This window comes from Perca flavescens, chromosome 6 (genome assembly GCF_004354835.1).
Source record: "Perca flavescens isolate YP-PL-M2 chromosome 6, PFLA_1.0, whole genome shotgun sequence".
Classification (NCBI taxonomy): domain Eukaryota; kingdom Metazoa; phylum Chordata; class Actinopteri; order Perciformes; family Percidae; genus Perca; species Perca flavescens.
In genome coordinates, this window is record NC_041336.1 from 95,856 (window position 1) to 122,491 (window position 26,636).

General features: G+C 38.8%; 1 protein-coding gene across 1 annotated transcript in view; it reads left to right on the forward strand.

Moving 5' to 3' along the window:
* Positions 1 to 26,636, forward strand: part of LOC114556714 (rho guanine nucleotide exchange factor 2-like) — a 40,833-nt gene that overhangs the window by 12,217 nt on the left and 1,980 nt on the right. Inside the window, exons 6-14 of the mRNA XM_028579748.1 lie at positions 5,761 to 5,933; positions 8,510 to 8,577; positions 9,655 to 9,918; positions 10,336 to 10,407; positions 10,713 to 10,765; positions 15,525 to 15,566; positions 22,096 to 22,146; positions 24,687 to 24,971; positions 25,834 to 25,987. Of these exons, the coding sequence (XP_028435549.1) occupies positions 5,761 to 5,933; positions 8,510 to 8,577; positions 9,655 to 9,918; positions 10,336 to 10,407; positions 10,713 to 10,765; positions 15,525 to 15,566; positions 22,096 to 22,146; positions 24,687 to 24,971; positions 25,834 to 25,987 (1,162 nt within the window). The remainder of the gene's footprint in view (positions 1 to 5,760; positions 5,934 to 8,509; positions 8,578 to 9,654; positions 9,919 to 10,335; positions 10,408 to 10,712; positions 10,766 to 15,524; positions 15,567 to 22,095; positions 22,147 to 24,686; positions 24,972 to 25,833; positions 25,988 to 26,636) is intronic.

Consider the following 26,636-nt stretch of genomic DNA (forward strand, 5'->3'; position numbering starts at 1 on the left):
CTGTGCAGACCTGAACACCTGCAGCTCTGTAGACCTGAACACCTGCAGCTCTGTAGACCTGAACACCTGCAGCTCTGTGAACAGACCTGTAGACCTGAACACCTGCAGCTCTGTAGACCTGAACACCTGCAGACCTGAACACCTGCAGCTCTGAGCCTGAACACCTGCAGCTCTGTAGACCTGAACACCTGCAGCTCTGAGACCTGAACACCTGCAGCTCTGTAGACCTGAACACCTGCAGCTCTGTAGACCTGAACACCTTCAGCTCTGTAGACCTGAACACCTGCAGCTCTGAACACCTGCAGCTCTGAACACCTGCAGCTCTGTAGACCTGAACACCTGCAGCTCTGTAGACCTGAACACCTGAACACCTGCAGCTCTGTAGACCTGAACACCTGCAGCTCTGAACACCTGAACACCTGCAGCTCTGTAGACCTGAACACCTGCAGCTCTGTAGACCTGAACACCTGCAGCTCTCTAGACCTGAACACCTGCAGCTCTGTAGACCCTGAACACCTGCAGCTCTGTAGACTCTGAACACCTGCAGCTCTGTAGACTCTGAACACCTGAAGCTCTGTAGACCCTGAACACCTGCAGCTCTGTAGACTCTGAACACCTGCAGCTCTGTAGACCTGAACACCTGTAGCTCTGTAGAACTGAACACCTGAACACCTGCCGCTCTGTAGACCTGAACACCTGAAGACCTGCAGGTCTGTAGACCTGAAGACCTGCAGCTCTGTAGACCTGAACACCTGAACACCTGCAGCTCTGTAGACCCTGAACACCTGCAGCTCTGAACACCTGCAGCTCTGAACACCTGCAGCTCTGTAGACCTGAACACCTGCAGCTCTGTAGACCTGAACACCTGAACACCTGCAGCTCTGTAGACCTGAACACCTGCAGCTCTGAACACCTGAACACCTGCAGCTCTGTAGACCTGAACACCTGCAGCTCTGTAGACCTGAACACCTGCAGCTCTGTAGACTCTGAACACCTGAAGCTCTGTAGACCCTGAACACCTGCAGCTCTGTAGACTCTGAACACCTGCAGCTCTGTAGACCTGAACACCTGTAGCTCTGTAGACCTGAACACCTGAACACCTGCCGCTCTGTAGACCTGAACACCTGAAGACCTGCAGGTCTGTAGACCTGAAGACCTGCAGCTCTGTAGACCTGAACACCTGAACACCTGCAGCTCTGTAGACCCTGAACACCTGCAGCTCTGTAGACTCTGAACACCTGCAGCTCTGTAGACCTGAACACCTGCAGCTCTGTAGACCTGAACACCTGAACACCTGCAGCTCTGTAGACCCTGAACACATGCAGCTCTGAAGACTCTGAACACCTGCAGCTCTGTAGACCTGAACACCTGCAGCTCTGTAGACCTGAACACCTGCAGCTCTATAGACCTGAACACCTGCAGCTCTGTAGACCTGAACTCCTGCAGCTCTATAGACCTGAACACCTGCAGCTCTGTAGACCTGAACACTTGAACACCTGCAGCTCTGTGGACCTGAACACCTGCAGCTCTCTAGACCTGAACACCTGCAGCTCTGTGGACCTGAACACCTGCAGCTCTGTGGACCTGAACACCTGCAGCTCTGTGGACCTGAACACCTGCAGCTCTCTAGACCTGAACACCTGCAGCTCTGTGGACCTGAACACCTGCAGCTCTGTGGACCTGAACACCTGCAGCTCTCTAGACCTGAACACCTGCAGCTCTGTAGACCTGAACACCTGCAGCTCTGTAGACCTGAACACCTGCAGCTCTGTGAGACCTGCTCTGTAACACCTGAACACCTGCAGCTCTGTAGACACTGAACACCTGCAGCTCTGTAGACCTGAACACCTGCAGCTCTGTATACCTGAACACCTGCAGCTCTGTAGACCTGAACACCTGCAGCTCTGAACACCTGAACACCTGCAGCTCTGTAGACTCTGAACACATGCAGCTCTGTAGACTCTGAACACCTGAACACCTGCAGCTCTGTAGACCCTGAACACCTGCAGCTCTGTAGACTCTGAACACCTGCAGCTCTGTAGACCTGAACACCTACAGCTCTGTAGACCTGAACACCTGCAGCTCTGTAGACCTGAACACCTGAACACCTGCAGCTCTGTAGACCCTGAACACATGCAGCTCTGTAGACTCTGAACACCTGCAGCTCTGTAGACCCTGAACACCTGCAGCTCTATAGACCTGAACACCTGCAGCTCTATAGACCTGAACACCTGCAGCTCTATAGACCTGAACACCTGCAGCTCTGTAGACCTGAACTCCTGCAGCTCTATAGACCTGAACACCTGCAGCTCTATAGACCTGAACACCTGCAGCTCTGTGGACTCTGAACACCTGCAGCTCTGTGGACCCTGAACACCTGCAGCTCTGTAGACCTGAACACCTGCAGCTCTGTAGACCTGAACACCTGCAGCTCTGTAGACCCTGAACACCTGAACACCTGCAGCTCTGTAGACCCTGAACACCTGCAGCTCTGTAGACCTGAACACCTGCAGCTCTGTAGACCCTGAACACCTGAACACCTGCAGCTCTGTAGACATGAACACCTGAACACCTGCAGCTCTGTAGACCTGAACACCTGCAGCTCTGTAGACCTTAACACCTGAACACCTGCAGCTCTGTAGACATGAACACCTGAACACCTGCAGCTCTGTAGACCTGAACACCTGCAGCTCTGTAGACCCTGAACACCTGCAGCTCTGTAGACCTGAACACCTGCAGCTCTGTATACCTGAACACCTGCAGCTCTGTAGACCTTAACACTTGCAGCTCTCTAAACCTGAACACCTGCAGCTCTGAACACCTGAACACCTTCAGCTCTGTTTACCTGAACACCTGCAGCTCTGTTTACCTGAACACCTGCAGCTCTGTAGACCTGAACACCTGCAGCTCTGTAGACCCTGAACACCTGCAGCTCTGTAGACCCTGAACACCTGAACACCTGCAGCTCTGTAGACCCTGAACACCTGAACACCTGCAGCTCTGTAGACCCTGAACACCTTAACACCTGAAGCTCTGTAGACCCTGAACACCTGCAGCTCTGTAGATCTGAACACCTGCAGCTCTGTAGACCTGAACACCTGCAGCTCTGTAAACCTGAACACCTGCAGCTCTGTACACCTGAACACCTGCAGCTCTGTAGACCTGAACACCTGCAGCTCTGAACACCTGCAGCTCTGTAGACCTGAACACCTGCAGCTCTGTAGACCTGAACACCTGAACACCTGCCGCTCTGTAGACCTGAACACCTGCAGGTCTGTAGACCTGAAGACCTGCAGCTCTGTAGACTCTGAACACATGCAGCTCTGTAGACCTGAACACCTGAACACCTGCAGCTCTGTAGACCCTGAACACCTGCAGCTCTGTAGACTCTGAACACCTGCAGCTCTGTAGACCTGAACACCTGCAGCTCTGTGGACCTGAACACCTGCAGCTCTGTGGACCTGAACACCTGCAGCTCTCTAGACCTGAACACCTGCAGCTCTGTAGACCTGAACACCTGCAGCTCTGTAGACCTGAACACCTGAACACCTGCAGCTCTGTAGACCTGAACACCTGAACACCTGCAGCTCTGTAGACACTGAACACCTGCAGCTCTGTAGACCTGAACACCTGCAGCTCTGTATACCTGAACACCTGCAGCTCTGTAGACCTGAACACCTGCAGCTCTGAACACCTGAACACCTGCAGCTCTGTAGACTCTGAACACCTGCAGCTCTGTAGACTCTGAACACCTGAACACCTGCAGCTCTGTAGACCCTGAACACCTGCAGCTCTGTAGACTCTGAACACCTGCAGCTCTGTAGACCTGAACACCTACAGCTCTGTAGACCTGAACACCTGCAGCTCTGTAGACCTGAACACCTGAACACCTGCAGCTCTGTAGACCCTGAACACATGCAGCTCTGTAGACTCTGAACACCTGCAGCTCTGTAGACCCTGAACACCTGCAGCTCTATAGACCTGAACACCTGCAGCTCTATAGACCTGAACACCTGCAGCTCTGTAGACCTGAACTCCTGCAGCTCTATAGACCTGAACACCTGCAGCTCTATAGACCTGAACAACTGCAGCTCTGTGGACTCTGAACACCTGCAGCTCTGTGGACCCTGAACACCTGCAACTCTGTAGACCTGAACACCTGCAGCTCTGTAGACCTGAACACCTGCAGCTCTGTAGACCCTGAACACCTGAACACCTGCAGCTCTGTAGACCCTGAACACCTGCAGCTCTGTAGACCTGAACACCTGCAGCTCTGTAGACCCTGAACACCTTAACACCTGCAGCTCTGTAGACCCTGAACACCTGAACACCTGCAGCTCTGTAGACATGAACACCTGCAGCTCTGTAGACCTTAACACCTGAACACCTGCAGCTCTGTAGACATGAACACCTGAACACCTGCAGCTCTGTAGACCTGAACACCTGCAGCTCTGTAGACCCTGAACACCTGCAGCTCTGTAGACCTGAACACCTGCAGCTCTGTATACCTGAACACCTGCAGCTCTGTAGACCTTAACACCTGCAGCTCTGTTTACCTGAACACCTGCAGCTCTGTTTACCTGAACACCTGCAGCTCTGTTTACCTGAACACCTGCAGCTCTGTAGACCTGAACACCCGAACACCTGCAGCTCTGTAGATCTGAACACCTGCAGCTCTGTAGACCTTAACACCTGCAGCTCTCTTAACCTGAACACCTGCAGCTCTGTTTACCTGAACACCTGCAGCTCTGTTTACCTGAACACCTGCAGCTCTGTAGACCTGAACACCTGAACACCTGCAGCTCTGTATACCTGAACACCTGCAGCTCTGTAGACCTTAACACCTGCAGCTCTCTTAACCTGAACACCTTCAGCTCTGTTTACCTGAACACCTGCAGCTCTGTTTACCTGAACACCTGCAGCTCTGTAGACCTGAACACCCGAACACCTGCAGCTCTGTAGATCTGAACACCTGCAGCTCTGTAGATCTGAACACCTGCAGCTCTGTAGATCTGAACACCTGCAGCTCTGTAGACCTGAACACCTGCAGCTCTGTAGACCTGAACACCTTCAGCTCTGTAGACCTGAACACCTGCAGCTCTGTAGACCTGAACACCTGCAGCTCTGTAGACCTGAACACCTGCAGCTCAGTAGACCTGAACACCTGCAGCTCTGTAGACCTTAACACCTGAACACCTGCAGCTCTGTAGACATGAACACCTGAACACCTGCAGCTCTGTAGACCTGAACACCTGCAGCTCTGTAGACCCTGAACACCTGCAGCTCTGTAGACCTGAACACCTGAACACCTGCAGCTCTGTAGATCTGAACACCTGCAGCTCTGTAGACCTGAACACCTGCAGCTCTGTAGACCTGAACACCTGCAGCTCTGTAGACCTGAACACCTGCAGCTCTGACCTGAACAGACCTGAACACCTGCAGCTCTGTAGACCTGAACACCTTCCTGAACACCTGCAGCCTGAACTGAACACCTTCAGCTCTGTAGACCTGAACACCTTCAGCTCTGTAGACCTGAACACCTGCAGCTCTGTAGACCTGAACACCTGCAGCTCTGTAGACCTGAACACCTGCAGCTCTGTAGACTCTGAACACCTGAACACCTGCAGCTCTGTCTGTCTCTCCCCCTGCCTGTCTGTCTGACCCTGTACCTGTCTCTCCCCCTTCCTGTCTGTCTGACCCTGTACCCGTCTCTCCCCCTGCCTGTCTGTCTGACCCTGTACCTGTCTGTCTGTGTCTCAGGACAAGTCTCCTGTGGTGTCCCTGAACAACCTGATCGTCAGAGACATAGCCAATCAGGAGCGAGGGATGTACCTGATATCGGCCTCCATGCCTCCAGAGATGTACGAGCTGCACGTTTCCTCCAAAGACGACCGGCGCACCTGGATGAGCCGCATCCAGCAAGCTGCTCTCAGGTAATTATATTATAATATTTATATTATTATTATATTATATTGTTATTTATATTATTTATATTATTATTATTTATATTATTATTTATATTATTTATATTATGTATATTATTTATATTATATTAATATATATTATATTATATTATTATTGTATTATATTATTATTTATATTATTATTATATTATATTATATTATATTATAGATCATCCAGCAGGTAATTATATTATATTATTATTTATATTATTTATATTATATTAATATATATTATGTTATATTATATATATATAGATAGATATAGATCATCCAGCAGGTAATTATATTATTATTTATATTTTATTATATTATATTATTATTTATATTATTATATTATTATATTATTTATATTATTTATATTATTTATATTATTATTATATTATATTATTATTTATATTATTTATATTATATTAATATATATTATATTATATTATTATTATATTATATTATTATTTATATTATATTATATATAGATCATCCAGCAGGTAATTATATTATATTATTATTTATATTTTATTATATTATATTATATTATTATTTGTATTATATTATATTTTATATATAGATATATCATCCAGCAAGCTGCTCTCAGGTAATATTATATTATATTATTATTTATATTATTATATGATATTATATTATATCTATTATATTATATTATTATATTATATGTTATATATATATATATATAGATATATCATCCAGTAAGCTGCTCTAAGGTAATATTATATTATATTATTATTTATATTATTATATGATATTATATTATATTATTATATTATATGTTATCTATCTATCTATCTATCTATCTATCTATCTATCTATCTATCTATCTATCTATCTATCTATCTATCTATCTATCTATCTATCTATCTATCTATATATATATATATATATATATATATATATATATATATATATATATATATATATATATATATATATATATATAGATATATCATCCAGCAGGCTGCTCTCAGGTAATTATATTATATTATATCTATTGTTCATCTATCATTCAACACGCTACTTTCAGGTTATTATTATACTATCTTCATTATCTGGGAGAGTCTGAGAGTCTAGGAGAGTCTGAGAGTCTAGGAGCGTCTGAGAGTCTAGGAGAGTCTGAGAGTCTAGGAGCGTCTGAGAGTCTAGGAGCGTCTGAGAGTCTAGGAGAGTCTGAGAGTCTAGGAGAGTCTTGACGAGTCTTGGAGAGTCTGAGAGTCTAGGAGAGTCTTGACGAGTCTTGGAGAGTCTGGGAGAGTCTAGAAGATTCTGCGAGAGTCTGGGAGTTCTAGGAGCGTCTGGGAGTTCTAGGAGAGTCTTGACGAGTCTTGACGAGTCTGGGAGAGTCTAGGAGAGTCTGAGAGAGTCTGGAAGAGGCTGGAAGAGTCCGGGAGAGTCTGGGAGAGTCTGGAAGAGTCTCAGAGATTCTAAGATAGTCTAAGAGAGTCTGGGAGAGTCTAGGAGATTCTGGGAGAGTCTAGGAGAGTCTCAGAGAGACTAGGAGAGTCTTGGAGAGTCTGGGAGAGTCTCAGAGAGACTAGGAGAGTCTAAGAGAGCCTTGGAGAGTCTGGGAGAGTCTCAGAGAGACTAGGAGAGTCTCAGAGAGTCTCAGAGAGACTGGGAGAGTCTCAGAGAGACTAGGAGAGTCTAAGAGAGTCTTGGAGAGACTAGGAGAGTCTAAGAGAGTCTTGGAGAGTCTGGGAGAGTCTCAGAGAGTCTAGGAGAGTCTGGGGAGAGTCTGAAAGAGTCTGAAAGAGTCTGGGAGAGTCTGAAAGAGTCTGTGAGCGTCTGGTAGAGTCTCAGAGAGTCTGAAAGAGTCTGGGAGAGTCTGAAAGAGTCTGTGAGAGTCTCAGAGAGTCTGAAAGAGTCTGAAAGAGTCTGGGAGAGTCTGGGAGAGTCTGAGAGAGTCTGAAAGAGTCTGGGAGAGTCTGAGAGAGTCTGGGAGAGTCTCAGAGAGTCTGAAAGAGTCTGGGTGAGTCTCAGAGAGTCTCAGAGAGTCTGAAAGAGTCTGGGAGAGTCTGAGAGAGTCTGAAAGAGTCTGGGAGAGTCTGGGAGAGTCTGAGAGAGTCTGAAAGAGTCTGGGAGAGTCTGGGAGAGTCTGAGAGAGTCTGGGAGAGTCTCAGAGAGTCTGAAAGAGTCTGGGTGAGTCTCAGAGAGTCTCAGAGAGTCTGAAAGAGTCTGGGAGAGTCTGAGAGAGTCTGAAAGAGTCTGGGTGAGTCTCAGAGAGTCTCAGAGAGTCTGAAAGAGTCTGGGAGAGTCTCAGAGAGTCTGAAAGAGTCTGGGTGAGTCTCAGAGAGTCTCAGAGAGTCTGAAAGAGTCTGGGAGAGTCTGAGAGAGTCTGAAAGAGTCTGGGAGAGTCTGGGAGAGTCTGAGAGAGTCTGGGAGAGTCTCAGAGAATCTGAGAGAGTCTGAGAGAGTCTGAAAGAGTCTGGGAGAGTCTCAGAGAGTCTGAAAGAGTCTGGGAGAGTCTGGGAGAGTCTGGGAGAGTCTGAGAGAGTCTCAGTTATCAGTGAGTGACCCTGCATTGTGTTTTTGTGCAGCTGTCCGTCCAGAGACGAGTTTCCTCTCATCGAGACTGAAGACAAAGCTTTACTGCGACGACTCAGAGGTACAACCTTCTCTTCTTCTTCTCCTCTTTCTCTGCCAGTTATTCTCACAATAGTGTCTGTGTCTGTGTGTGTGTGTGTGTGTGTGTGTGTGTTGTGTGTGTAATACTATGTTGTGTGTGTAATACTACGTTGTGTGTGTAATACTGTGTTGTGTGTGTGTGTGTAATACTACATTGTGTGTGTAATACTGTGTGTGTGTGTGTGTGTGTGTGTGTGTAATACTGCGTTGTGTGTGTAATACTACGTTGAGTGTGTAATACTGTGTTGTGTGTGTAATACTACGTTGTGTGTGTAATACTGTGTTGTGTGTGTAATACTGTGTGTGTGTGTAATACTGTGTTGTGTGTGTAATACTACGTTGTGTGTGTAATACTACGTTGTGTGTGTAATACTGTGTTGTGTGTGTAATACTGTGTTGTGTGTGTAATACTACGTTGTGTGTGTAATACTACGTTGTGTGTGTAATACTGTGTTGTGTGTGTAATACTACGTTGTGTGTGTAATACTACGTTGTGTGTGTAATACTACGTTGTGTGTGTAATACTGTGTTGTGTGTGTGCAGCTGATATCCAGCAGAAGGACCGGGAGGTTCTGGAGCTCCTGTGTGTTTGTGTGTAATACTGCGTTGTGTGTGTAATACTACGTTGAGTGTGTAATACTACGTTGAGTGTGTAATACTACGTTGTGTGTGTAATACTGTGTTGTGTGTGTAATACTGTGTTGTGTGTGTAATACTGTGTTGTGTGTGTAATACTACGTTGTGTGTGTAATACTACGTTGTGTGTGTAATACTGTGTTGTGTGTGTAATACTACGTTGTGTGTGTAATACTGTGTTGTGTGTGTAATACTACGTTGTGTGTGTAATACTGTGTTGTGTGTGTAATACTACGTTGTGTGTGTAATACTGTGTTGTGTGTGTAATACTACGTTGTGTGTGTAATACTGTGTTGTGTGTGTAATACTACGTTGTGTGTGTAATACTGTGTTGTGTGTGTAATACTACGTTGTGTGTGTAATACTGTGTTGTGTGTGTAATACTACGTTGTGTGTGTAATACTGTGTTGTGTGTGTGCAGCTGATATCCAGCAGAAGGACCGGGAGGTTCTGGAGCTCCTGCAGGAGCGCGTCACGCTGTTCTCAGACCTGGTGGAGGCCACAGGGAGAGGAGGAGGAGACGGAGAAGAAGAAGAAGAAGAAGAAGAAGAAGAAGAAGGAGGAGGAGGAGGAGGAGGAAGAGGAGGAGTGGAGATCTCCTCTTCCTCCTGCAGGAATCTGTTCAGAGCAAACACTCCTCAGGCTCCACAGGCCGAGCCACTGCTCACTGCTGCCATCACTCAGGGTCAGTCTGATATATATATATATATATATATATATATATATATATATATATATATATATATATATATATATATATATTTATATTACTCAGGGTCAGTCTGATATATATATATATATATATATATATATATATATATATATATATATATATATATATATATATTTATATTACTCAGGGTCAGTCTGATATATATATATATATATATATATATATATATATATATATATATATATATATATATATATATATATATTACTCAGGGTCAGTCTGATATATATATATATATATATATATATATATATATATATATATATATATATATATATATGTATATATATATATATATATATATATATATATTTTAAATATTTTATATTTACTTTATATATAATGAGAGTGACTGTGTTTCTGTTTCAGTGGATAAACTGAGCGAGCTGCTGCTGAACTCCAACGTCCAGAAATCCTCCAACGGGAACCCCGAGATCAGCAGTAAGTCTCTCTCTCTAACCTGTCTCTCTCTCTAACCTGTCTCTCTCTCTAACCTGTCTCTCTCTCTAATCTGTCTCTCTCTAACCTGTCTCTCTCTAATCTGTCTCTCTCTCTAACCTGTCTCTCTGTCTGCCTCTCTCTCTGACCTGTCTGTCTAACCTGTCTGTCTGTCTGCCTCTCTCTCTAACCTGTCTGTCTGTCTCACTAACCTGTCTGTCTCACTTTCTAACCTGTCTATCTGTCTCTCTCGCTAACCTGTCTGCCTGTCTCTTTCTAACCTGTCTGTCTGACTGTCTCTCTCTCAGACGGTGACTCTGGTTCTCTGAACGGATCTTTTGAGTCGACTGGCTCCGCGAAGGTAAATCAGCTCATTTATATTTTTGACTTTATTATACTTTAATTATATATAAAGTTATATATATTACTATATTCCATCCATCTTCGTCCGCTTATCCGGTGTCGGGTCGCGGGGGGAGCAGCTCCAGCAGGGGACCCCAAACTTCCCTTTCCCGAGCAACATTAACCAGCTCCGACTGGGGGATCCCGAGGCGTTCCCAGGCCAGGTTGGAGATATAATCCCTCCACCTAGTCCTGGGTCTTCCCCGAGGCCTCCTCCCAGCTGGACCTCCCTCCACCTAGTCCTGGGTCTTCCCCGAGGCCTCCTCCCAGCTGGACCTCCCTCCACCTAGTCCTGGGTCTTCCCCGAGGCCTCCTCCCAGCTGGACCTCCCTCCACCTAGTCCTGGGTCTTCCCGAGGCCTCCTCCCAGCTGGACCTCCCTCCACCTAGTCCTGGGTCTTCCCGAGGCCTCCTCCCAGCTGGACCTCCCTCCACCCAGTCCTGGGTCTTCCCGAGGCCTCCTCCCAGCTGGACCTCTCCACCCAGTCCTGGGTCTTCCCGAGGCCTCCTCCCAGTTGGACGTGCCTGGAACACCTCCCTAGGGAGGCGCCCAGGGGGCATCCTTACCAGATGCCCGAACCACCTCAACTGGCTCCTTTCGACGTGAAGGAGCAGCGGCTCTACTCCGAGCTCCTCACGGATGAGTGAGCTTCTCACCCTATCTCTAAGGGAGACGCCAGCCACCCTCCTGAGGAAACCCATTTCGGCCCCTTGTACCCTGGATCTAGTTCTTTCGGTCATGACCCAGCCTTCATGACCATAGGTGAGGGTAGGAATGAAAACTGACCGGTAGATCGAGAGCTTTGCCTTCTGGCTCAGCTCTCTTTTCGTCACAACGGTGCGATAGATTGAATGCAATACCGCACCCGCTGCGCCGATTCTCCGACCAATCTCCCGCACCCTTGTCCCCTGACTTGCGAACATACTCCCGCAGCACCTCCCACAGTATCTCCCGGGGGACCCGGTCATACGCCTTCAAATCCACAAAACACATGTAGACCGGTTGGGCATACTCCCAGGCTCCCTCCAGGATCCTTGCGAGAGTGAAGAGCTGGTCCGTTGTTCCACGACCAGGACGGAATCCGCATTGTTCCTCCTCAACCCGAGGTTCGACTATCGGCCGAACCCTCCTTTCCAGCACCTTGGAGTAGACTTTACCAGGGAGGCTGAGAAGTGTGATACCCCTATAATTGGCACACACCCTCTGGTCCCCCTTTTTAAAAAGGGGAACCACCACCCCAGTCTGCCACTCCTTTGGCACCGTCCCAGACTTCCACGCAATGTTGAAGAGGCGTGTCAACCAGGACAGCCCCTCCACACCCAGAGCCTTGAGCATTTCTGGACGGATCTCATCAATCCCGGGGCTTTGCCACTGTGTAGTTGTTTGACTACATCAGTGACCTCCGCCTGGGAAATCGACGACAATCCCCCGTCATCCTCCAGCTCTGCCTCTAACATAGAGGGCGTATTAGTCGGATTCAGGAGTTCCTCAAAGTGCTCCTTCCACCGCCCTATTACCTCCTCAGTTGAGGTCAACAGTGTCCCATCCTTACTGTACACAGCTTGGATGGTTCCCCGCTTCCCCCTCCTGAGGTGGCGAACAGTTTTTCAGAAGCACTTTGGTGCCGATATATTATACTTTAATTATATATAAAGTTATATATATTACTATATTATACTTTAATTATATATAAAGTTATATATATATTACTATATTATACTTTAATTATAAATATAGATATATATATATTACTATATTATACTTTAATTATATATAAAGTTATATATATTACTATACTATACTTTAATTATATTTAAAGTTATATATATTACTATATTATACTTTAATTATATATAAAGTTATATATATTACTATATTATACTTTAATTATATATAAAGTTATATATATATATATATATATATATATATTACTATATTATACTTTAATTATATATATAGTTATATATATTACTATACTATACTTTAATTATAAATATAGTTATATATATTACTATACTATACTTTAATTATATATAAAGTTATATATATTACTATACTATACTTTAATTATATTTAAAGTTATATATATTACTATATTATACTTTAATTATATATAAAGTTATATATTACTATATTATACTTTAATTATATATAAAGTTATATATATATTACTATATTATACTTTAATTATATATATAGTTATATATATTACTATACTATACTTTAATTATATATAAAGTTATATATATTACTATATTATACTTTAATTATATATAAAGTTATATACAGTATATTACTATACTATACTTTAATTATATATAAAGTTATATATATATTACTATATTATACTTTAATTATATATAACGTTACATATATATTACTATACTATACTTTAATTATATACAAAGTTATATATATTACTATATTATACTTTAATTATATTTAAAGTTATATATATTACTATATTATACTTTAATTATATATAAAGTTATATATATATATTACTATATTATACTTTAATTATATATAAAGTTATATACAGTATATTACTATATTATACTTTAATTATATATAAAGTTATATATATATTACTATACTATACTTTGATTATATATAGTGATGCACTGATGTGAAAATTGTGGCCGATACGATAACCGATATTAATATTGCTGTTGTGGCCGATACCGATATTTACCGATGTTGATGTCTCTGTATAGAACACAATTTTTATGATAACCAAATAAGGAACTATTTAATTTTTTAATTTAAATTTTTTTTTAATAACTGATATTGGGCACCTTTACTTGTGTGCAAAATATGACTGTCATCAGATTTTCAGAAGAAAAAATAAATATTTATATAAAAATAAATTTTTAAAAGGATACAAGTGTGTCCTGAATTCACACTATGAATAAGCCAACCCTGAGTATTCACAATAAACATCTAACTCACTTGAGACCAAGTCACTGTATTCTGTGAACATTGTACAAGAGTTCAAAACTTTAAAGTACAGTATAGTCGGCCTTAAATGGCCAAATCCAAAAGTATTGAAAGAGGTAAAATGTGAAAATGAAGCCAGAACAAACTAGACTGAACACACACTGGCTTTTGCAGTCTAAACTGGAAGTACAGTAACTGCCAAGTACTTTAGGGTTAGGCCTAACCCTTGAAATTATAGAAATTGGTGCCTTCTAGGCCGAGATAAGCCAGAAAACGTGTTTTTTGCTCATATGGATGAAAGACACCAAATCCCAGAATGCACTTGCTTCGCTGCTTAGACTCTACTCCCAAGCCATATCCACCAGGTGGCTGGCTAGCGTTAGCTTTCCACCTAGCTAGGTCCAGCCCCCGTTTGCGTTTCACCGCTGAGAATGTCCCCCCATGATCGCCGCTGCTGCCCACTCCGGCCGGCGCTGCTGCCCATTCCGGCCGCCGCTGCTGCCCACTCCGGCCGCCGCTGCTGCCCACTCCGGCCGGCGCTGCTGCCCACTCCGGCCGGCGCTGCTGCCCACTCCGGCAGGCGCTGCTGCCCACTCCGGGCCGCCGCTGCTGCCCACTCCGGCCTCCACTGCTGCCCACTCCGGCCGCCGCTGCTGCCCACTCCGGCCTCCGCTGCTGCCCACTCCGGCCGCCGCTGCTGCCCACTCCGGCCGCCGCTGCTGCCCGCTGGTCAAACTAAGCTGTACGGCGGGCCGCAGCAACCGAACAGCAACCTCTTACTTCCGAACATTCGTCTCTCCCCCGCCCACCGAGAGCCGGTGGTCTACTAAAGTTTCCAGTGTCCCACTTCGCTGCAGATTCTGTCTGCAAAAACCAACATCCCCGCCCACACTTTTTCTTCTTCTTCTTCTTCTGATTTCAGCAGTATAGACACTGTTAAGCGTATTACTGCCCTCCACAGGTCAGATTTAGATCTAAATTCTCACAAACTCACATCTAAGCCTACACACGTCAAATACACAGGAATGATTCACATCGGCTCTATTCATCGGCCCTATTTTGACATCAGAACGATACCGATGTGTAAAAAAATGGCCATATCGGCCGATATTATATCGGCGGCCGATTAATCGTGCACCACTAATTATATATAAAGTTATATATATTACTATATTATACTTTAATTATATATAGTTATATATATTACTATATTATACTTTAATTATATATAAAGTTATATATATTACTATATTATACTTTAATTATATATAGTTATATATATATATTACTATATTATACTTTAATTATATATAAAGTTATATATATTACTATATTATACTTTAATTATATATAAAGTTATATATATTACTATATTATACTTTAATTATATATAGTTATATATATTACTATATTATACTTTAATTATATATAAAGTTATATATATATATATATATTACTTTATTATACTTTAATTATATATAAAGTTATGTATATATATATATGTGTATGTATATATATATATATATATATATATATATATATGTGTGTATATATATATATATATATATGTGTGTATATATATATATATATATATATATATGTGTATGTATATATATATATATATATATATATATATGTATGTGTATGTGTATATGTATGTATGTATGTATGTTAGTTAGGTTGAAGTTTCAGAAAAAAAGCCCGGCTGGAAAACGCTGCAGGTTAGAATAACGGAAAGACGTTTATGGAACATTTTCCGTCTTGTTTTTCTCTTTCAGGACAGAAACGGCAACCAGCTGCAGGACCGGACGCTAAACCAGGTAACTGACTTCACAGGTGTGCTTTGTCAGGGTTAATTAGTGGAATTTTTTCCCTTATTAATAAAAAAGCAAAGGGTGGCTACTTTGAAGAATCTAAAATATAAGACATGTTTTCAGTTATTTCACACTTTTTTGTTAAGTACATAATTCCATATGTGTTCATTCATAGTTTTGATGCCTTCAGTGAGAATCTACAATGTAAATAGTCATGAAAATAAAAAGGAAACACATTGAATGAGAAGGTGTGTCCAAACTTTTGGCCTGTACTGTATATATATATATATATATATATATATATATATATATATATATATATATATATATATATATATATATAACTCACCTTATATATATATATATGTAACTGTGTGTTTGCGAGACGTAATAAGTCTCCATAACAGCAGGCGGCGCTAATCTGTATTGTTGCCCACAAAATGAAAACCGTAAATGACTAACGTATAAGCGACGAGCATGCTGCTCCCGAATTTCGAAGCCGACCATAATGGCGGCTCGTTCAGAGTCCGATCTCATATTGTACTGAAATAGTTCGCCGAAACGTGTTTCTGAAAACATCTGAAGAGAGAAATAGGCCGTACAGTTGATGAATCTGTCTTCATTTCAAATCAACAAAGGTCATTTTAAAAGGCGTTCGTCATTTCCTGGTTAGCTCTCCACCAATCAGATTGGTCATTGAGTCCGACTGTCCGCCCTCCGATTCAACAAGTCAGGTCGGCCCAAATGACGGCCGACGGCTCCTCACACTGACGACGACTCAGAACACTTGCTGGGGATGTGACTGAAGTTCGGATTTTCTTTTTGAAAGCTGGCGGGCAAAGTTTGCCCAGAAATGTCAGATTATTATATTATTATTATATTAAGGTCAGATTATTATATTATTATTATATTAAGGTCAGATTATTATATTATTATTATATTAAAGTCAGATTATTATATTATTATATTAATGTCAGATGATTATATTATTATTATTATATTAAGGTCAGATTATTATATTATTATTATATTAAGGTCAGATGATTATATTATTATTATATTAATGTCAGATGATTATTATTATTATATTAATGTCAGATGATTATATTATTATTATATTAATGTCAGATGATTATATTATTATTATATTAATGTCAGATTATTATATTATTATTATATTAATGTCAGATGATTATATTATTATATTAATGTCAGATGATTATATTATTATTATATTAAAGTCAGATTATTATATTATTATTATATTAATGTCAGATGATTATATTATTATTATATTAAGGTCAGATTATTATATTATTATTATATTAATGTCAGATTATTATATTATTATTATATTAAAGTCAGATTATTATATTATTATTATATTAATGTCAGATGATTATATTATTATTATATTAATGTCAGATGATTATATTATTATTATATTAATGTCAGCGACCTCGTCATTAAACTGGTTGAAATGATCGTACGAAGCCTCCACGCTGCTTTGTGTTTTGATGACCCATGCGGCGGTGAGACACTGGTGGCTGGTGTTGCCAGATTGGCTGTTTTTTCCGCTACATATGAAGGCCTGTTGACGGTGTGTTTTAACCCTGGTTTTGGCCTGGAAGGCTCTGTAGAAATCTGGCTCCCTATTGGACGAAGTTAAACTGAGAGAGAGTGGCGTTCACAGACACCAGAATGAAGGAGTTCGCGGTAACGTTCATCAGGCAGTAATACAGTAACATTCATCAGGCAGTAATACAGTAACATTCATCAGGTAGTAATACAGTAACGTTCATCAGGTAGTAATACAGTAACATTCATCAGGTAGTAATACAGTAACGTTCATCAGGCAGTAATACAGTAACGTTCATCAGGTAGTAATACAGTAACATTCATCAGGCAGTAATACAGTAACGTTCATCAGGCAGTAATACAGTAACATTCATCAGGCAGTAATACAGTAACATTCATCAGGTAGTAATACAGTAACATTCATCAGGTAGTAATACAGTAACATTCATCAGGCAGTAATACAGTAACATTCATCAGGTAGTAATACAGTAACATTCATCAGGTAGTAATACAGTAACATTCATCAGGCAGTAATACAGTAACATTCATCAGGTAGTAATACAGTAACATTCATCAGGCAGTAATACAGTAACATTCATCAGGTAGTAATACAGTAACATTCATCAGGCAGTAATACAGTAACATTCATCAGGTAGTAATACAGTAACATTCATCAGGTAGTAATACAGTAACATTAATACAGTAACATTCATCAGGCAGTAATACAGTAACATTCATCAGGCAGTAATACAGTAACATTCATCAGGTAGTAATACAGTAACATTCATCAGGTAGTAATACAGTAACATTCATCAGGCAGTAATACAGTAACATTCATCAGGCAGTAATACAGTAACATTCATCAGGCAGTAATACAGTAACATTCATCAGGTAGTAATACAGTAACATTCATCAGGTAGTAATCAGGTCAGGTAATACAGTAACATTCATCAGGTAGTAATACAGTAACATTCATCAGGTAGTAATACAGTAACATTCATCAGGTAGTAATACAGTAACATTCATCAGGCAGTAATACAGTAACATTCATCAGGCAGTAATACAGTAACATTCATCAGGCAGTAATACAGTAACATTCATCAGGCAGTAATACAGTAACATTCATCAGGTAGTAATACAGTAACATTCATCAGGTAGTACAGTAACATTCATAGTAATACAGTAACATTCATCAGGCAGTAATACACAACATTCATCAGGCAGTAATACAGTAACATTCATCAGGCAGTAATACAGTAACATTCATCAGGTAGTAATACAGTAACATTCATCAGGTAGTAATACAGTAACATTCATCAGGCAGTAATACAGTAACATTCATCAGGTAGTAATACAGTAACATTCATCAGGCAGTAATACAGTAACATTCATCAGGTAGTAATACAGTAACATTCATCAGGTAGTAATACAGTAACATTCATCAGGTAGTAATACAGTAACATTCATCAGGTAGTAACATTCATCAGTAATACAGTAACATTCATCAGGTAGTAATACAGTAACATTCATCAGGCAGTAATACAGTAACATTCATCAGGCAGTAATACAGTAACATTCATCAGGCAGTAATACAGTAACATTCATCAGGTAGTAATACAGTAACGTTCATCAGGCAGTAATACAGTAACATTCATCAGGCAGTAATACAGTAACATTCATCAGGTAGTAATACAGTAACGTTCATCAGGTAGTAATACAGTAACATTCATCAGGTAGTAATACAGTAACATTCATCAGGTAGTAATACAGTAACGTTCATCAGGCAGTAATACAGTAACATTCATCAGGTAGTAATACAGTAACATTCATCAGGCAGTAATACAGTAACATTAATACAGTAACATTCATCAGGTAGTAATACAGTAACATTCATCAGGTAGTAATACAGTAACATTCATCAGGTAGTAATACAGTAACGTTCATCAGGCAGTAATACAGTAACATTCATCAGGCAGTAATACAGTAACATTCATCAGGCAGTAATACAGTACCATTCATCAGGCAGTAATACAGTAACATTCATCAGGTAGTAATACAGTAACATTCATCAGGTAGTAATACAGTAACATTCATCAGGTAGTAATACAGTAACGTTCATCAGGTAGTAATACAGTAACGTTCATCAGGCAGTAATACAGTAACGTTCATCAGGCAGTAATACAGTAACATTCATCAGGTAGTAATACAGTAACATTCATCAGGCAGTAATACAGTAACATTCATCAGGTAGTAATACAGTAACATTCATCAGGCAGTAATACAGTAACATTCATCAGGCAGTAATACAGTAACATTCATCAGGTAGTAATACAGTAACATTCATCAGGCAGTAATACAGTAACATTCATCAGGCAGTAATACAGTAACATTCATCAGGTAGTAATACAGTAACATTCATCAGGTAGTAATACAGTAACGTTCATCAGGTAGTAATACAGTAACATTCATCAGGCAGTAATACAGTAACAGTCATCAGGCAGTAATACAGTATGTTCATCAGGTAGTAATACAGTAACATTCATCAGGTAGTAATACAGTAACATTCATCAGGCAGTAATACAGTAACATTCATCAGGTAGTAATACAGTAACATTCATCAGGCAGTAATACAGTAACATTCATCAGGCAGTAATACAGTAACATTCATCAGGTAATAATACAGTAACATTCATCAGGTAATAATACAGTAACATTCATCAGGCAGTAATACAGTAACGTTCATCAGGTAGTAATACAGTAACGTTCATCAGGTAGTAATACAGTAACGTTCATCAGGCAGTAATACAGTAACGTTCATCAGGCAGTAATACAGTAACGTTCATCAGGTAGTAATACAGTAACGTTCATCAGGTAGTAATACAGTAACATTCATCAGGCAGTAATACAGTAACATTCATCAGGTAGTAATACATTAACATTCATCAGGTAGTAATACAGTAACATTCATCAGGTAGTAATACAGTAACATTCATCAGGTAGTAATACAGTAACATTCATCAGGTAGTAATACAGTAACATTCATCAGGCAGTAATACAGTAACATTCATCAGGCAGTAATACAGTAACATTCATCAGGCAGTAATACAGTAACATTCATCAGGTAGTAATACAGTAACATTCATCAGGTAGTAATACAGTAACGTTCATCAGGTAGTAATACAGTAACGTTCATCAGGTAGTAATACAGTAACGTTCATCAGGTAGTAATACAGTAACATTCATCAGGCAGTAATACAGTAACATTCATCAGGCAGTAATACAGTATGTTCATCAGGTAGTAATACAGTAACATTCATCAGGTAGTAATACAGTAACATTCATCAGGCAGTAATACAGTAACATTCATCAGGTAGTAATACAGTAACATTCATCAGGCAGTAATACAGTATGTTCATCAGGCAGTAATACAGTATGTTCATCAGGTAGTAATACAGTAACATTCATCAGGTAGTAATACAGTAACATTCATCAGGCAGTAATACAGTAACATTCATCAGGCAGTAATACAGTAACATTCATCAGGCAGTAATACAGTAACATTCATCAGGCAGTAATACAGTATGTTCATCAGGTAGTAATACAGTAACATTCATCAGGTAGTAATACAGTAACGTTCATCAGGCAGTAATACAGTAACATTCATCAGGTAATAATACAGTAACATTCCATCCATCCATCCATCTTCGTCCGCTTATCCGGTGTCGGGTCGCGGGGGGAGCAGCTCCAGCAGGGGACCCCAAACTTCCCTTTCCCGAGCAACATTAACCAGCTCCGACTGGGGGATCCCGAGGCGTTCCCAGGCCAGGTTGGAGATATAATCCCTCCACCTAGTCCTGGGTCTTCCCCGAGGCCTCCTCCCACAGTAACATTCATCAGGTAGTAATACAGTAACATTCATCAGGTAGTAATACAGTAACATTCATCAGGTAGTAATACAGTAACATTCATCAGGTAGTAATACAGTAACATTCATCAGGCAGTAATACAGTACGTTCATCAGGCAGTAATACAGTAACATTCATCAGGTAGTAATACAGTAACATTCATCAGGTAGTAATACAGTAACATTCATCAGGTAGTAATACAGTAACATTCATCAGGTAGTAATACAGTAACATTCATCAGGTAGTAATACAGTAACATTCATCAGGCAGTAATACAGTAACATTCATCAGGTAGTAATACAGTAACATTCATCAGGTAGTAATACAGTAACATTCATCAGGTAGTAATACAGTAACATTCATCAGGTAGTAATACAGTAACATTCATCAGGTAGTAATACAGTAACATTCATCAGGTAGTAATACAGTAACGTTCATCAGGTAGTAATACAGTAACATTCATCAGGTAGTAATACAGTAACATTCATCAGGTAGTAATACAGTAACATTCATCAGGTAGTAATACAGTAACATTCATCAGGCAGTAATACAGTAACATTCATCAGGTAGTAATACAGTAACATTCATCAGGTAGTAATACAGTAACATTCATCAGGCAGTAATACAGTAACATTCATCAGGTAGTAATACAGTAACATTCATCAGGTAGTAATACAGTAACATTCATCAGGTAGTAATACAGTAACATTCATCAGGTAGTAATACAGTACGTTCATCAGGCAGTAATACAGTAACATTCATCAGGTAGTAATACAGTAACATTCATCAGGTAGTAATACAGTACGTTCAGTTCACTGTGGCCCAAAATATGAACGAGTTTGTGAACTATCGTTCAGTGAACGCGTTCAGGCACAACACTGGATGTCACTGCTGTACGCGGGATTTGATTGGCTATATCGCCCTTAACACACAACACAACAGTGTTTTGTGGAACTCATGCAGAACTAAGGTGGTTTACAGACAAATAAAATGACATTTAACTTGAGTTTGTGTCCAATCAAAGCAGTCGTTAACGGTTGATCTCTCCACAGGAAGTGCGTCAGCGGTTGGTCAGTCTGAGTACACAGCTTCACGCCCTGCAGGTCTGTTATTATATTAATACGTATCTTTATACGTATTAATCTTCATTCATCTTTATTACAGTATTATTATATTAATACTTCTTTATTTCACTATCTATTATTATATTAATACCTCTTTATTACACTATTATTATATTAATACCTCTTTATTACACTTATTATATTAATTCTTCTTTATTACACTATCTATTATTATATTAATACCTCTTTATTATACTATTATTATATTAATACCTCTTTATTACACTATCTATTAGTATATTAATACCTCTTTATTACACCATTATTATTATATTAATACCTCTATTATACTATTATTATATTAATACCTCTTTATTACACTATCTATTAGTATATTAATACCTCTTTATTACACTATTATTATTATATTAATACCTCTTTATTACACTATTATTATATTAATACCTCTTTATTACACAATCTATTATTATAATAATACCTCTTTATTACACCATCTATTATTATATTAATACCTCTTTATTACACTATTATTATATTAATATTTCTTTATTACACTATATATTATATTAATACATCTTTATTACACCATTATTATATTAATACCTCTTTATTACACAATATATTATTATAATACCTCTTTATTACACCATCTATTATTATATTAATACCTCTTTATTACACTATCTACTAATATATTAATATTTCTTTATTACACTATATATTATATGAATACTTCTTTATTACACCATTATTATTATATTAATATCGCTTTATTACACTATATATTATTATATGAATACTTCTTTATTACACTATTATTATATTAATACCTCTTTATTACACTATCTATTATTATATTAATACCTCTTTATTACACTATTATATTAATGCCTCTTTATTACACTATAAATTATCATATTAATAACTCTTTATTCCACTATATATTATATTAATACTTCTTTATTGCACTAGTTCTTTATTACACTATATATTATTATATTAATACTTCTTTATTACACTATCTATTATTATATTACTACCTCTTTATTACACTATTATTATTATGTTAATACCTCTTTATTACACTATTATTATATTAATACTTTTTTATTACACTATTATTATATTAATACCTCTTTATTACACTATTATTATATTAATACCTCTTTATTACACTATTATATTAATGCCTCTTTATTACACTATAAATTATCATATTAATAACTCTTTATTCCACTATATATTATTATATTAATACTTCTTTATTGCACTAGTTCTTTATTACACTATATATTATTATATTAAAACTTATTTATTACACTATCTATTATTATATTACTACCTCTTTATTACACTATTATTATTATGTTAATACCTCTTTATTACACTATTATTATATTAATACCTCTTTATTACACTATTATTATATTTATACCTCTTTATTACACTATTATTATATTAATACTTCTTTATTACACTATATATTATTATATTAATACCTCTTTATTACACTATCTATTATATTTATACCTCTTTATTACACTGTTATATTAATACTTCTTTATTACACTGTTATATTAATACCTCTTTATTACACTATCTATTATTGTATTAATACCTCTTTATTACATTATATATTATTATATTAATACCTCTTTATTACACTATATTATATTTATACCTCTTTATTACACTAACTGTTATATTAATACCTCTTTATTACAGTATTATTATATTAATACTTCTTTATTACACTATCTATTATTATATTAATACCTCTTTATTACACTATTATTATATTAATACTTCTTTATTACACTTATTATATTAATACTTCTTTATTACACTATCTATTATTATATTAATACCTCTTTATTATACTATTATTACATTAATACCTCTTTATTACACTATCTATTAGTATATTAATACCTCTTTATTACACTATTATTATTATGTTAATACCTCTTTTTATTACGCTATCTATTATATGAATACCTCTTAATTACACTATTATATTAATACCTCTTTATTACACTATTATATTTATACCTCTTTATTACACTATATGTTATTATATTAATACCTCTTTATTACACTATTATTATATTAATACCTCTTTATTACACTATTATATTTATACCTCTTTATTACACTATCTATGATATGAATACCTCTTTATTACACTATTATTATATTTATACCTCTTTTTTACGCTATATGTTATTATATTAATACCTCTTTATTACACTATTATTATTATATTAATACTTCTTTATTACACTATATATATTAATACTTTTTTATTACACTATTATATTAATACCTCTTTATTACACTATTATTATTATTATGTTAATACCTCTTTATTACACTATATATTATATTAATACTTCTTTATTACACTATATATTATTATATTAATACCTCTTTATTACACTATTATTATATTAATATCTCTTTATTACACTATCTATTACTATATTAATACCTCTTTATGACACACGTTAGAGATCCACGGGAGAGTCTCTGTAACTAAAGTGTTCCTTCTCCTTTAGGCGGCTGTGATTCGTCAGGATTCCATCCTGGAGCTGTCATTCAGAGCAGGCCCCGCCCCCACGCCCCCCGAAGGCCCCGCCCCCCGCCTCAGCCGCTCGCTGTCGCGTGACGCGGGGATGGACGCCAACGGCGAGGCGCTGCTGCTGCGACGGCAGGTGGAGATGCTGCAGCAGGAAGTGACACGGCTGCGACTGAGGGGGGAGGAGCCAATCAGAGAGGGGGCGGAGCCCGTGAAAAAGAGGAGGGGCAACGGAGAGATGAGTGATGTCATCAAGGGAGAACAGGTGGGTCTGGACCAGGATAAACTAAACCAGGATAAACTAAACCTTTAGACTTTAGACCACACCCACCAGACTCCATGTAAATAATCAGGACTTTTAGCGTGTATAGAGCCAGCATATCTCCACCAGACTCCATGTAAATAATCAGGACTTTTAGCGTGTATAGAGCCAGCATATCTCCACCAGACTCCATGTAAATAATCAGGACTTTTAGCGTGTATAGAGCCAGCATATCTCCACCAGACTCCATGTAAATAATCAGGACTTTTAGCGTGTATAGAGCCAGCATATCTCCACCAGACTCCATGTAAATAATCAGGACTTTTAGCGTGTATAGAGCCAGCATATCTCCACCAGACTCCATGTAAATAATCAGGACTTTTTGCGTGTATAGAGCCAGCATATCTCCACCAGACTCCATGTAAATAATCAGGACTTTTAGCGTGTATAGAGCCAGCATATCTCCACCAGACTCCATGTAAATAATCAGGACTTTTAGCGTGTATAGAGCCAACATATCTCCACCAGACTCCATGTAAATAATCAGGACTTTTAGCGTGTATAGAACCAACATATCTCCACCAGACTCCATGTAAATAATCAGGACTTTTAGTGTGTATAGAGCCAGCATATCTCCACATGTAAATGGGTGAATTAAGGGTTTATTTCAACCAAACCAGAGTGGTGATTGTTGGAACAGTGGAAAGATGAACCAAGACGGCTTTTGGTAGTTTTATTTAGTTTCTGTCCACTTTGAATGAAGTGTGGACTCTAACTGACTTGGTTTTCTGTCTGTCTGTGTGCGCGCGTGTGTGTGTGTGTGTGTGTGTGTGTGTGTGTGTGTGTGTGTGTGTGTGTGTGTCAGCAGGTGAACAGGAGGCGAGGCAGCAGGGAGTTGGAGTCCCGCCCCCTCGCTCCATTGGCCAGTCAGGATCCTGTGGACCAATTAGACGGTGTCCAGGAAGGAAATGAGGAAGAGGAAGTGACTAGGATCTCTCCTCGCTCCGACAGTCCCAGAGGTCAGTACGACTCAGCAATAACTCCTCTTAAAATCACCTTTTAACATGTTAGTATATATCTGATCCTTTATATCTAAATGTCCTTTTAATGTGTTAGTATATATCTGATCCTTCATATCTAAATGTCCTTTTAACATGTTAGTATATATCTGATCCTTTATATCTAAATGTCCTTTTAACATGTTAGTATATATCTGATCCTTTATATCTAAATGTCCTTTTAACATGTTAGTATATATCTGATCCTTCATATCTAAATGTCCTTTTAATGTGTTAGTATATATCTGATCCTTCATATCTAAATGTCCTTTTAATGTGTTAGTATATATCTGATCCTTCATATCTAAATGTCCTTTTAACATGTTAGTATATATCTGATCCTTCATATCTAAATGTCCAGAACAAACTGAGGCAGTGACAAGTAAACACATCATTTTGCCCCAAAGATGAAAAGTTGAAATTCTTCAAATCTCTGCAGAAACATTTACACCTTTTACTCATGTGTTTAAACCCAAAGACTTATCTTATATTAAAACATTTACACCTTTTACTCGTGTTTAAACCCAAAGACTTATCTTATATTAAAACATTTACACCTTTTACTCACGTGGACAAAGTGTTAATGAGATTATTTTATATTAAAAACATG